At 40.9% G+C, this 14732-nt stretch overlaps 1 protein-coding gene across 4 annotated transcripts in view; it reads left to right on the forward strand.

Annotated features, from left to right (window-relative positions):
- The first annotated feature begins 844 nt into the window (after positions 1-844).
- Positions 845-14732, forward strand: part of NINL (ninein like) — an 85721-nt gene continuing 71833 nt past the window's right edge. For all 4 annotated transcript variants that reach the window (XM_037743066.1, XM_017541424.1, XM_037743067.1 and 1 more), the window contains exons 1-2: positions 845-858; positions 4029-4219. In XM_037743066.1, the coding sequence (XP_037598994.1) occupies positions 4040-4219 (180 nt within the window). In that variant the 5' untranslated portion in view covers positions 845-858; positions 4029-4039. The remainder of the gene's footprint in view (positions 859-4028; positions 4220-14732) is intronic.

Here is a 14732-nt window from a genome sequence, read left to right on the forward strand (position 1 = left end):
GTGTTCAGTGCAGGAGGTTTTGTCTTCTCTCCTGCCCCGGAGATTACATGTGCCCATGCAAGCAGAAGGTGATGTAAGAGAAAACCCTGTCTCTGTGAGAATACTAATAGTTCACGATTTTACAGCCCTACACCCAGGAGCACATTGTCATTTTTTAAAATGAGGAAGGCAGGGAAAGATCTCTCAGTGCAAGTTTAAAAACAAGTTGGAAAATAATGTGTTCAGTGTTATACTTGTTATGTGAAAATACACGTGTGTCTGTGTTATGTACGTGTGCGTGTCTCGTCACTCATCTGTTCTAGAGACTTAGAAATGATCTCAAAGCCTGCACCCCAAGCAGTGATTTCTTCTGGGAAGCTGGGAGGGTAGAGGGACAGGCTTATTTTGTTTTCTTTATTTTATATACTCTAAATGGTTGAATTGGTTACAACTAAAGATAAAATAGAAAAAAGTTGACAAATTTTCAAAACAGATTTTTTTCATGATTCTTAGAGATATGGGAAAGGGCTGGAAATCGGGCACTGGTGACATCCTGCTCACCTTTGCCTGGGGTACTTCCCCCCAGCCACTCTGCCCTCTCTGTCCCGTTTCCTGCCTTTTACATTCTGAATTTTACCACTTGTCTTTCTCTCTCCTTCCTTCCTTCCTTCCTTCCTTCCTTCCTTCCTTCCTTCCCTCCCTCCCTCCCTCCCTCCCTCCCTCCCTCCCTCCATCCCTCTTTTCTCTCTTTTCTCTTTCTTCTCTGGCTCTGTTGCTGAGGCTGGAGTGCAGTGGCGCTATCACAGCTCATTGCAGCCTCAACCTCCTGGCCTCTAGGTGATCCTCCCACCTAAGCCTTCTGAGTAGCTGGGACTACAGGTGTGCACCACCACGCCTATTTCTATTTTTTGTTGAGAGAGGGTCTCACCACTTTGCCCAGGCTTAGTTTGCTTTCTGATTTATTGTTTATGGTTTTCTGTCCAGTTTCATTCTAAATGCTTTTTGTAGTTACCATCTCAAAACAGTCTGAAAGAGGGGACAGATGTTCACAGGTCACGCCTCTTTACCCTGTCTGAACTTCTGTGTACTCCTGTCTAAGAAGGGATGAGTAATTTGATTAGCAAATAGGGCAGGCCCATGCAGATGCTGAGTAGATTATTATTTTCACCTTCACAGCATCTGAGACCATGAACCAGTTTGTTCATTCTCAGTGTGGATACTGTCTGTTTTTATAGCTTATCAACAGGTGTTTAATTAAAAGTTCAGATGTGTTCACCTTCTGCAATCACAGTTAAATGTCGTGGTCAAGATTCTACTTAATGTTAATTTTTTATTTTTTATTTATTTTTTATTTTTTTTAGAGACAAGATCTTGCTCTGTCACCCAGGCTAGAGTGCAGTGGTGTGATCACAGCTCACTGTAGCCTTGAATCGAGGGCTCAAGTGATCCTCCCACCTCAGCTTCCTGAGAAGCTGGGACTACAGGCTCACACCACTGTACCTGGCTAACGTTAATTTTTATATCATTGATTATATTGTTTTCCCGAGTAAAATGAGGAGCATACAGGTTTTCCACTGGGGAGTTGATCTGAACAGATTTCAATTCCTCATACATTCTTCTTCTGACTCTGACCTTTCTACCACCTGTGGATGATGGCAAGTAAACGCCAGCCGCCACATTAAAGCGACATCTATATAGAACTAGAACTGGCATTTTCTGTGCTATGCTTTGCTGGAAAGATGTTGCTTGTTTCATGTTTACAGATTGATTATGAATGAGCTTGATTGACTTTTCATGTTGTCGTTTCCTTATATTTTCTCTTTTTTAGAATTGTTCCTTAGTTCTTGTGCTTACCTTATAGGCTGAACCATATGAAATTCCCATTTTTGTAGGTCAGAATGATGGCCTAATATTGGTGGTTTTATGTGGTTTATCTGAATATCTTTAGAGCATTAATGTTTTTTATGTTTTAACAACATTTTCTAGTTATACAAGTGTTCTACTTGTTCTAAAATTTTTGAGATAATGTAAACATATGTAAAATAGGAAATATAAATGTGTAATACCATGAAAGCATCTCTTACCATTTTGGTGTATTTGTTTCTTTTTTTCCCCTTTTTAAAAATATATTTTCCCCCAGAAAGTTGCAGAAGCTTCTTGGTAGAATTGTTATAAGGCATAAATGAATTATTATATGTAAATTGTCCAGTAACTATATTAGTTGTTATTATTAGTAGTATAAACAGTTTTTATTCTGCTACTGCCTATGCAATTAAATATTTTTCAGAAATGTGATTTTTGGCTGGGTGCAGTGGCTTACACCTTGTAATCCCAGCACTTTGGGAGGCCGAGGCAGGAGATCATTTGAGTCTAGGAGTTTGAGACCAGACTGGGCAACACAGTGAGACCCCCATCTCAGTTAAATAAATAAATTAGCTGGGCACAGTGGTGTGCATCCATAGTCCCAGCTACTTAAGAGGCTGAGGCAAGAGTATCTATCTCTTAAGCCCAGGAGTTCACGGTTACAGTGAGCTATGGTTGTGCCACTGCACTCTAGGCTGGGTGACAGAGTGAGACCCTGTCTCTAAAGAAACAAAAATAAATAAATGTTATTTTCAAGACTGTTTAATATTCTGCCATATAAATATACAATAACCTGACAAACTATTCTCTCATTGGCTATTTTAGGTTATTTTGTTCCTTTCTTTATATAAATAGTATTCTGATGAACTCATATCTTTGTCTATAGCTCTATTTTCTTAAATATAAGGAATTTCATGTAAGTGAGATAACAAGGCCAGTTAATATTTTAAGTATTCTTGATATGCAGACAAAGTATTCCCCAGAAATGTTTGCTAGTTCCTTCATCCAGCAGTGGGTGAGATCCCCTGCTTACGACAGGCATCCAGGGTTTTTAGTCTTAATAATTTGACAGTTACAAATAGCATATTTTGGTTTTAATTTCAGCATTTTTAGATGATTATTAATTATATATTTATTTTGTGATTTATTAATATCCTCTGTATTTTTATTGACGTTTCCTTTTTTTATATTGTAAGCACTTTTATTTAGTACAATTTAGTAAAACTTTTACTCATCATTTGTAAAAAAAAATAATAATAATAAGCCTTGTAAGAAAAAAACTAAATTTGTATATGTATATCAAAAAATTAATCTGGGTCAGGTATGGTGCCTCACACCTGTAATCCCAGCACTTCAGGAGGCCAAAGCAGGCAGATCACTTGAGGTCAGGAGTTCCAAGACCAGCCTGACCAAAGTGGTGAAACCTCATCTCTACTAAAAATACAAGAATTAGCCAGGTGTGATGGCATACACCTGTAATCTCAGCTGCTTGTGAGGCTGTGGCGGAGAGTCACTTGAACCCAGGAGGCGGAGGTTGCAGTGGGCTGAGATCTCACCAGCCTGGGCAATAGAGAAAGACGCTGCCCCTCCCGCCCCCTCTCCCAAAAAAAACTTAGACTGTATGCTGGCCAAAATATTAATAATAGTGTTTTTAGATGGTAGTGGAATTTTTGATGGTTTTAGTTTTCTTTATACTACGTATCTCTATTTTCTAATTATTCTGTAATAGTTTCTTTTATTCTTTCTTTTTTTTGAGATAGGGTTTCACTCTGCTGCCCAGGAGAACAGTGGCATTATCATGGCCCACTGCACCCGTGAACTCTTGGGTTCAAGCAGTTTTCCTGCCTTTGTCTCCCAAAGTGTTAGGATTTTGTCTCACAAAGCATGATGGTCACCATACCTGACCTAATGGATTTTTCTTATACAACAAAGAAATTATGGTTCTTATGACTGATGACTGAGGGACTGTTTATCCTCATTCCCTGTTAACCTGCTCTGGCCTCTCCTGCAAAGATAGAGCTAAGTCCTCTCACTGCTCGGCCCTGTGAGGCCCCCTGGTGCCTTCCCCACATGCCAGCTCCTGCCCCCGCCTAGACCGCATAGCTCAGCACTCGCCTTTAGTGTGGGAACGGGAGGGGAGTCAGGACAGTGTCCTGATGTTTTCTTTTTCCCTTGCACACTGCCAGCCTGCTATGGGATGGATGAAGAAGAGAATCACTATGTCTCACAGCTCAGGGAAGTCTACAGCAGCTGTGACACTACAGGGACCGGCTTTCTGGACCGTGAGGAGCTGACCCAGCTCTGCCTTAAGCTTCACCTGGAGCAGCAGCTGCCTGTTCTCCTGCAGACACTTCTCGGAAACAATCACTTCGCCAGGGTGAGTGTTAGACTTGTCGTGAAGAAAAGCACAGGGGTCTATGATTGGCTCCTAAGGGCATTTGATAAATATCAACTGAATAAGGATACAAGCGTCAAAGTAAAGTTATTAGAAAATGGAACAGTGTCCTAGTTTTTCCCTCTATGGAAATTCTACATTGTAGAAAGTGGTTTCTTAAGAGACCATTACTTGTTTTTAATGTAACTTCCAGAGATTTTGTTTTTCCAGAAAGATATTTTAGTGGTTTGTCACAGGGGCAGGACGGGGAGGGAGTTTCGTATGGGCCAGTGGTATGTGGTTCACAAAAACCATATGGGCTGGACCTGTGAGCAGCTCACACTGGTAATCAGAGAAAGCATCACAGTCCCTAGAAGGCGGATTGTCTGATACAGTTTCACAGTTTGAAATCCATCTAGGAGCTGGACAAAACAATTGCAAGCTACAGTTGCAAGAATGAAGGATAGCCATGTCCAGAGGTATCACATAATTTCATCTAGGCCAGATAGAAAATGTGAAATTGGAGGGTTCTTTTCGATCAGAAGGTCAAGATACCTAGAATGGGGATCTAGGTCCTAGACTACAACCTGCTTTCATGATCAAAACACTAAAAAGCACCTGCCCATTTCTACTTCTTTTTATTTTTAAGTTCTGGGGTACATGTGGAGATCGTGCAGGATTGTTACATGGGTATACATAGGCCATGGTGGTTTTCTGCATCCATCCCCCCGTCATCTACATTAGGTATTTCTCCTAATGTTATCCCTCCCCAATACCCCCACCCCCTGCTGTCTCTCCACTAGCCCCCCCCACCTCCCAAAAGGCCCCTGTGTGTGATGTTCTCCTCCCTGTGTCTATATTTTCTCATTGTTCAACACCCACTTATGAGTGAGAGCATGTGGTGTTTAATTTTATGTTCTTGTGTTAGTTTGCTGAGAATGGTGGTTTCCAGCTTCATCCATGTCCCCGTAAAGGACATGAACTCATCCTTTTTTATGGCTGCATAGTATTGCATTGTGTATATGTGCCACATTTTCTTTATCTAGTCTATCATTGACGGGCATTTGGGTTGGTTCCAAGTCTTTGCTAGTGTAAACATGCTGCAGTGAACATATGTGTGCATGTGTCTTTATAGTAGAACAATTCATAATCCTTTGGGTATATACCCAGTAATGGGATTGCTAGGTCAAATGGTATTTCTATTTCTAGATCCTTGAGGAATCGCCATGATGTCTTTCACCATAGTCGAACTAATTTACCCTCCCACCAATAGTGTAAAAGTGTTCCTATTTCTCCACATCCTCTCCGGTATCTTTTGTCTCCAAATTTTTTAATGATCGCCATTCTAACTGGTGTGAGCTGGTATCTCATTGTGCTTTTGATTTGCATTTCTCTAATGACCAGTGATGAGCTTTTTTTTCACGTTTGTAGGCTGCATAAATTCTTTTGAAAAGTGTCTGTTCATATCCTTCGCCCACTTTTTTGTAGGGTTGTTTGTTTTTTTCTTGTAAATTTGTTTAAGTTCTTTGTAGATTCTGGATGTTAGCCTTTTGTCAGATGGGTAGGTTGCAAAAATTTTTTTCCCATTCTGTGTTCCTACTTCTTAAATGTTCTCGGATGTTAGTGCTAAAAGCAGTGCCTTATCTTGTTGGTCATCTTAACTATGAAGGAATAACTTCTTTTTCACAAGACTCAGTATTTTCTTTTTATTTGTTTTTTGAGACAGGGTGTCACTTTGTCATCCAGGCTGGAGTGTAGTGGAGTGATCTTGGCCCACTGCAACCTCCACCTCTCAGGCTCAAACGATCCTCCTGCCTCAGCCCCACAGTAGCTGGGGTTACAGGCCTGTGCCACCACACCCGGCTAATTTTTGTATTTTTTGTAGAGACGGGGTTTTGCCATGTTACCCAAGCTGTTCTCGAACTCCTAAGCTCAAGCAATCCACCTCCCTTGGCCTCCCAAAGTGCTGTGAATGCAAGTGTGAGCCACTGCACCCACCAGTATTTTTATTTTGAATGAGAGGGGAAAAACCCAGCCAGTAAATTTTCCTGAATTGGCCCTTGGGCCAAAACAAATGAGGAAAAGAACACTTACTGCTGGCCTAGTAGAGTCCAGGTGAATCAGACCTCTTGTTAGTTCCTCAAAGAAGCCTCGCCTGCCCTGTCAGCAGAGTACTGTGCCTCCCTTGTAAGGAACTCTTCTCAGGCAAACTCATGCCCTTTCTCTGACTTTGTTTTCTATTCCTGCCTTTTAAAATGGGCTTAAGAAAGCAAATGTATTATTGATAGATAATGATCTAGCCTCTTTTGATATCATCCGGAATTGTGTTTGGGACCTAGATGAGCAAAAGTCACATTTGTGAAAAATTGAGTCTTTATCTTGCTGAATTGATATTTTTTAAAAATTGAGAATTTAGAAATTAAACTTTGGAAAATTCCAAAACAAAAGAGTAACTTTTAGGTCCACGTTGAGATTGCAGGCTCTGGTGATTGATAAGCCATGCCATTCCCAAGCTTTTCGTCACCTTATACTTTGTATTTACAGGAATGATACAAGACAGAAACATTCAAATATGACAGCATAACCATGATGAGTATTAGAACATTAACAAGGAGAAAAAATCAGCTTGGGTTACATGAGCTTTCTGACTTGAAACCTGTCCATGCGTCCTGAAAAGCGGCTCATCTGAGTCAGAATTTCCTTCCAGGAGGCCTGAGGCTTCTCATATGTGTGGGGAGGGTGTAAGAAGAAAGATGGGTACCACAAGCAGTTGCAGGAGCCAGGCCCTTTCTGACTCAGCTCCCCCTGGAACAGCCATGAATGTCTAGCCATCATCCTTCTGCCTGTCCCATCTCCTTTCTGTCCTATAGCCATGATTTTCTGTTCCCAGAAAGCAAGTCAGATGTTAGATAAACTAAGAAGTAACTTTGTTTGCACTGGTGCTCTTGACTCTACCTGACATTATCCTTTCTCTTCTCTCTGTAACATTTCGAGAGCACCCTGCCGCCACTGCAAGTGCCCAGTGTTCACCTCTCTCTCACTTGATCCTGTCCCCTCCGAGATGGTTGGTCATGGTGGACAATTTTTCTGTTCTGGCTCTGCTTGCTTCCCTGCTTCGTCCCACAGACAGGGCAGAGCTCCCACAGCCCCTATCATACAGAGATTTAGGGGAAGCAGGTATCAAGCCAGAAATATCCATGTAGGTGTCCCTGCTTTTCTACAACAAACCAAATGGTAGAGATTTCAGTGAGTCTTAAAGAAAACCGAGATAAACCCTTTATCCAGGAGAATGAATTGGCTTTTTGATTCAAATACTACATATCTAGGCCAGCCGTGGTGGCTCACTCCTGTAATCCCAGGACTTTGAGAGATGGACGTAGGCAGATCACCTGAGATCAGGAGTTCGAGACCAGCCTGGTCAGCATAGTGAAATCGTGTGTCTACTAAAAATACAAAACTGAACCACTCATGGTGGCAGGTGCCTATGACCGCTACTCAGGAGACTACTCAACTACTCAGGAGATTGAGGTGGGAGAATTGCTTGAATACAGGAGATGGAGGTTGCAGTGAGCTGAGATTCACACTACTGCACTCCAGCCTGGGCGACAGAATGAGACTCCATCTCAAAAAAAACCCATAAAAGCAGTTCTTGAGGTCAGGAGTTCGAGACCAGCCTGATCAACATGGTGAAACCTCGTCTCTACTAAAAATACATAAATTAGCCAGATGTAGTGCCGTGCATCTGTAATCCCAGCTACTTGGGAAGCTGAGGCAGAAGAATTGCTTGAACCCAGGAGGCAGAGGGTTCGGTGAGCCAAGAATGCACCATTGCACTCCAGCCTGGGCAACAGAGTGAGACTCCATCTCAAACAAAACAAAAAAAAAAACAGAAAAAACAAATACTACCTATCCTTGTGGTAACTAACATGTGATATTATATAAATGTTAGTTATTGATACAGAAATCTCATTATAAAAATGAAACAATCCAGGTGTGGTGGCTCACATGCGTAATCCCAGCACTTTTGGAGGCCAACCTGAGAGGATTGCTTAAGCCTAGTTCAAGATTAGCCTGGGCAACAGAGTGAGACCTTGTCTCTACAAAAAAATTTTAAAGGTAGCTGGGTGTGGAGGCATGTACCTGTTATTCTAGCTACTTGTGAGGCTGAGGTGGGAGGATTGCTTGAGCCCAGGAGTTTGAGGCTATAGTGAGGTGTGATTGTGCCACTGTACTCCAGCCTAAGCAATAGAGTGAGACCCTGTCTCTGATATATATATATATACACAAAAAAAACACATATACATATGTGTGTGTTATATATATATTATATTGTCATATATATATATATATTCAGAAGAAAATGGATGGTCACATCTGTATTGAACAGGTACAGACTTTTTTCTTCCATTTACATTGTATTGGCTATTATAAGTAACCTAGAGCTAATTTAAAATATACAGGAGGTTATGTGTAGGTTATATGCAAATACTACATTTTATACAAGGGACTTGAGCATCTGTGGATTTTGGTATCTGCCAAGGGTCCTGGAAGCAATCCCCCAGGCATACTGTGGGACAATTGTAATTTGAAGTTGAAAGTACCTCGAGACCACACACACCAGCCCCTTTACTTTGTGATGAATGAGTCTGAGATCATGCAGAGTTGGGATGGTTTATCCTATTGGTGAAATACCTGAATATATGGGGTTGCCACTCACCTTTTGTGAACTTTAGAGAAGGACACAGGAAAACAGACAAGCATGGTCAAGATGGTATCAGACTAAAATGGCACCAAACTGGGCCATCAGATCCCACTGCTCTTTGATGGATGGCAGAAAGCCAGCTGGTAATTATTATCAAAGACACAAAAGGATCTGCGATTAAAACAAGTAAAATTCTAATTTTATTATTCATCTAGTATTTGACAACTATCTTTTGGAAACTTATTATGTGCTAGGCAACACCAGATGCTAGGGATGCAAGGAGGAAAGACTCACAGTTTCTATCTTTATGCGAAAAGACAGCATTCAAGGTATGCATTCTAGCACTGATTCAGACAGGAAAAGTTTGGAAACAGCTTTTTCCAGTATGGAATTGGTTAAATAATCCTGGTAGCTCCATTTGTTGAAATCTTTTGCAGCCCTAAAAAAAGGAAGAAGTAGTTCAGATGTTCTAATAGTGGCAAGTGAGCTAACTCAGGCCGAGCTTTCAAGGAGGACTACTAGAAAAACTGAACAAAATAATAAAAATAAATATTTTGAAAACAGTAAAGAACAAATAAATCAGTGAGAAATTACCAGTCAAAAAAAATCTGTGATAGGCTGGGTGTGGTGGCTCAGGTCTGAATCCCAATACTTTGGGAGGCTGAGGCAGGAGAATCGCTGGAGTTCAGGAGTTCAAGACCAGTCTGGGCAACATAGCAAGACCTTGTCTCTACTAAAAATAAAAAAAAAAATTAGCTGAGGGTGGTGGTGCACACCTGTAGACCAGGCTACTCAGGAGGCCAAGGTGGAGGAGGATCACTTGAGCCTGGGAGACAGAGGCTATAGTGAGCTATAATCACGCCATTGCTCTCTAGCCTGGGTGATAAAGCGAGATCTTGTGTCAAAAACAAAATTGTAGTAAATTAAGTATGTAGAGAGGTAAGCTTAGCACACAAAAGCCCATTTTCCCCGAGATGTGATTTTAAGTAAGCAACTATGAAATGGAGACCTTTGAGGCCTCAAAGGGCCCCAGAAACATATGTCAAAACCTAGATTCAAGGTAGGTAGAAACCCAGGGTTGTCAAAGCAACCCCAAATTTAAAGAATTCTGAAGGGTAAGACCTGTAGGGTAAAGATGAATTGCAGTCAGTCAGTCATTATACTGCTTTGTGGTCTGGTCTTACATCCCTCAGTACACTATATAACCTCAAACCCTGCACTTAGATTATTGGCACTGCCTGGATAGGCATCTAGCCAAAGCAAACAAATGTCTTCTCCTGATTAAAGGGCCATCATTCCAAATCTGATATTATTCCTAAATAATAGCCAAATGCAATGACCAGCATATGATAAAGATAATTGGGCAAACAAACAAAATAGGATGAGCAAGAACCAGCAGAAACAACTGGCAATGGAAGCAGACCCGCAAAGATGTGAGATACCAGAATTGTTGGACAAAAAATATAAAATAACTATGGTTACTATATTAGAGATTTTTTAAAGCTTAAAAAATATCTACGAGAAAGAGAGAACTCTAAAAAGTGATGTAACATATCTGAACAATGAACCAAATAAAATGTAGAACTGTTAAGTATGATCACCAAAATTTAAATACATAGAAGCATTTGGCAGCAGATTAGACACAGCTGAAGAGAGCATTCATTAACTGGAGTCATCCAGAATGCAGCATGAAGATATAAAAAGAGGTGGTACAGATGGAGCCAGAAAGTCTAGCCAGCATCCCTTTAACTGGAGTCCCAGGTGGAAAGAAGTGAATGAGGAAGGGACATTATGTGAAGAGATAATGGCTATAACATTTTCAGATGAAATATACTTCTTGGGATTCCAAAAGCCCATGAAATTCCAAGCAGGATAAAGAGACAGCTATACCCAGCATATTACATGAAACCGAAGGAAAACAAAGACAGGGAGAATATCTTTAAAATAGCTAGACATGGGTCCACAGAATCTCTTTGCATTTTTCTTACAACTACATATGGATCTTTAATGATCTCAAAATGAAAAGTTTAATAATTTTAAAAAAGAAGTGAGAGAAGAGACATATCCTAAAAGTGAGCCATAAATTGACCACTGCTTTCTCTAATGCAATAGTAGAAGCCAGAAGGCAGTGGAAAGATATCTCCAATGTGCTAGAAGAAAACAAATGCCAACCTGATTTTCATATCAAGCAAAAATATCCTTCAAGAATAAAGGTGAAAGAATGCCTCTGTGAGAAGGAGAGTTTTGCTTCTTCTCACAGAAAGGATATAGGGGCAAAGACACCCAATAAATATTTGTTGAGTCCCTACTATATGCCAACAGTGAGCTCACATTTTAACTGGGGGACAGAAAATAAGCAAATACATGTATATGTGAGATAGTAATACATACGTGTCCCAGGCAGAAGTGTCTGCAAAGAAACAGCCGCTTTTTGCACTCAGTGGCAGCAACAGAGACATGCTCACGCAAATTCTTGGCCAGATTTTGGAAGCATGCTTGGACCTATGCCCCAAACCTTCTTCTGCAACACTTACTTGGTGATATTTTGACCCACCTAATAGCCCTTCTATTGATTTCTTTCTGTGTGACTTTCACTGAAGCATACCTAGAGAAAAGATCGTGTTCCCAAGTGTATAGCTCAGTGAATATTCTAAACCGAGTGCACTTGTGTAGCCGTCACACCCTTATCCCTCATCATGCCTCTTTTTGGTTCCTCTGCTACCAAAGGTTAACCACCGTCCTGACACCAACACCATAGATTTGTTTTGTCTGTTTCTGAATTTTTATATAAATTATGATTTTATTTTGAGATGGAGTCTTGCTCTGTCGCCCAGACTGGAGTACGATGGCGTGATCTCGGCTCACTGCACCTCTACCTCCCGGGTTCAAACAATTCTCTGCCTCAGCTTCCTGAGTAGCTGGGATTATAGGCGCTTGCCACTATGCCCGGCGAATTTTGTATTTTTAGTAGAGATGGGGTTTCACCATCTTGGTCAGGCTGGTCTGAACTCCTGAGCTTGTGATCCACCCGCCTCAGCCTCCCAAAGTGCAGGGATTACAGGTGTGAGCCACCATGACCAGCCTAAAAATTATGAAATTTTTTTATTTTTATTTTATTTTATTTTTATTTATTTATTTATTTATTTTTTTTTGAGAAGGAGTTTCACTCGTGTTGCCCAGGCTGGAGTACAATGGCATGATCTCGGCTCACTGCAGTCTCCGCCTCCCAGGTTCAAGCGATTTTCCTGCTTCAGCCTTCCGAGCAGCTGGGATTATAGCCATACACCACCATGCCCAGCTAATTTTTGTATTTTTAGTAGAGACGGGATTTCATCATGTTGGCCAGGCTGGTCTTGAGCTCTCGATCTCAGGTGATCTGCCCACCTCAGCCTCCCAAAGTGCTGGGATTACAGGCGTGAGCCACTGCGCCAGGCCAAATTATGGATTTTATATACAGCACATTCAGTACATACTCTCTGGCTTTTTTTTTTCTTTGAGATGAGTTCTCACTTTGTCACCCAGGCCGGAGTGCAGTGGCACGATCTTGGCTTATTGTTAGCCTTGACCTCCTAGGCTCAAGCAGTCCTCCAGCCTCAGCCCCAAGCAGCTGGGTCTACAGGAGCATGCCACCATGCCTGGCTAATTATTATATTTTTTTGTAGAGATGAGGTTTGCTCAGACTTGTCTCCAACTCCTGAGCTCAAGCAATCAGCCTGCCTTGGCCTCCCAAAGTGCTGGAATTACAGGCATGAGCCATTGCACCTGGTCGTTCTCCGGCTTATTTATTCAGTAGTATATCTCTGAGATAACATTCATGTTACTGTGTCTAACAGTGGTTTGTTGTTTTTCATTGTCATGTATTTCATTGTATGAGTATACATGTATCAGTTTGTTTATCCATTCTGTTTAAATGGACAGGAGAGTCATTTGCACTATTCTAAAAGGATCATTTATAAGTTATAAATGATTTCTCTGGTTAAAACAAATAAATGTAAAATAAAAACATGTTAGACCAAAAATTTGGGACTGGCATATTCAAGAAAAACAAAGTTCTAAAGGATGTGTTTTAAATAGTTGGAAAATTATTCCAGATGGAAAGTCAGAAATGCAGGAAGAAATGAAAAACAGAATAAATATTTGGATAATTCTAAGTGAAGATTACATAAAACCAAAAATAGTATTTTGTGAGGCTTTAAACATATGGAAATAAAATACATAATAACAAAGGGATCGAAGTCAGGAGTGCAGTAACTGGAGCTAATGCATTTCACGGGCTTTGTATTATCATAGAAGGAGGTAAAAGTTTTGATTAATAGTCAACTTTGGTAAACTAAGAATGGATGTTGTAATTTCAGGGTAATCGATAAGAAAAATGGAAATAAACCGTATAACTTCTTTTTTTTTTTTTTTTTTTTTTTTTGAGACAGAGTCTTGCCCTTTTACCCAGGCTGGAGTGCAATGGTGCTATCTCGGCTCACTGCAACCTCTGCCTCCTGGGTTCAGGTGATTCTTCTGCTTCAGCCTCCCAAGTAGCTGAGATGACAGGCATGCACCAGTGTGCCCAGCTAATTTTTGTATTTTTAGTAGTGATGGGGTTTCACCATATTTGCCAGGCTGGTCTTGAACTCCTGACCTCAAGTGATCCACCTGCTTTGGCTTTCCAAAGTGCTGGGATTACAGGCATGAGCCACTGTGCCCAGCCATGACGTCTGAATTAATAAGGGAAAAGTGAAATCCTAAAATAGTGAATCCAAAGGTGGCGGGGGGCGGGGGAGAGAAAAAACAAGCAAATCAAAAATGGTCAGTTTTAATCCTGTAATCAGTAATCACATTAATGTAATTAGACTACGTAGTTAAGTCAAAGATAAAAGTTGTCAGATTGGAAAAAATCCAGCTATTACTGTTTATAAGCAACACATCTAAAACATAAGGATATAAACAATTGGAATTAAAAGTTTAATAAAAATATAATATCATGTAAATACTGACCAAAAGAAAGCTGGGGTCGTTTCTTGATATAAGAGAAACTGGACTTTAAGATGAAAAGCTTTACTGAATTAAAGAGTGTGAGCATTTTTGCCAGGCGTGGTGACTCACACCTGTAATCCTAGCACTTTGGGAGGCCGAGGCGGGCGGATCACCTGAGGCCAAGAGTTCAAGACCAGCCTGACCAACATGGAGAAACCCTGTCTCTGTTAAATATACAAAATTAGCTAAGCCTGGTGGTGCATGCCTGTAATCCCAGCTACTCATGAGGCCGAGGCAGGAGAATCACTTGAACCTGGGAGGCGGAGGTTGCAGTGAGCTGAGATCGTGCCATTTACACTCCAGCCTGGGCAACAAGAGTGAAACTCCGTCTCAAAAAAAAAAAAAAAGTGTGAGCATTTTATAATAATAAAAGGTTCAGTTCACCAAGGGATATAAATGTGCATCTTCTATGGTCCAGCAATCCCCTCCTCAGGCAGCCATTATAGCAAAACTTCTGAGGACACGGAGAAGCCAAAGGAAACTAAACTTTAGGCATGCATGCAAATGAGGTCTAGAAAAGTGAGGAAGATGTCACCATAAAAGTCAGGAGATGTGTGGGGAAGGGTTTGTGGTGGAGGGAGCTTCTGCAGTGCTGGAAGCGTTGGGGTCGCCCGTGGGTGTTCACCTTATGTATAATATTTCATGGCCATCAGATCCCTCTTTCCTGTGCTTTGTTTTCTAATTATGTTGTTTGATTTACAAAATTGTTTAGTGTTTATTTGGAGGTGAAGGTGAGATTATCATCCACTTTTACTTTGCTTATCATGCTCTTCTATTTTTAAAAAT

Source organism: Cebus imitator, unplaced genomic scaffold (assembly GCF_001604975.1).
Source record: "Cebus imitator isolate Cc_AM_T3 unplaced genomic scaffold, Cebus_imitator-1.0 Scaffold134, whole genome shotgun sequence".
In the NCBI taxonomy this organism is placed as follows: Eukaryota; Metazoa; Chordata; class Mammalia; order Primates; family Cebidae; genus Cebus; species Cebus imitator.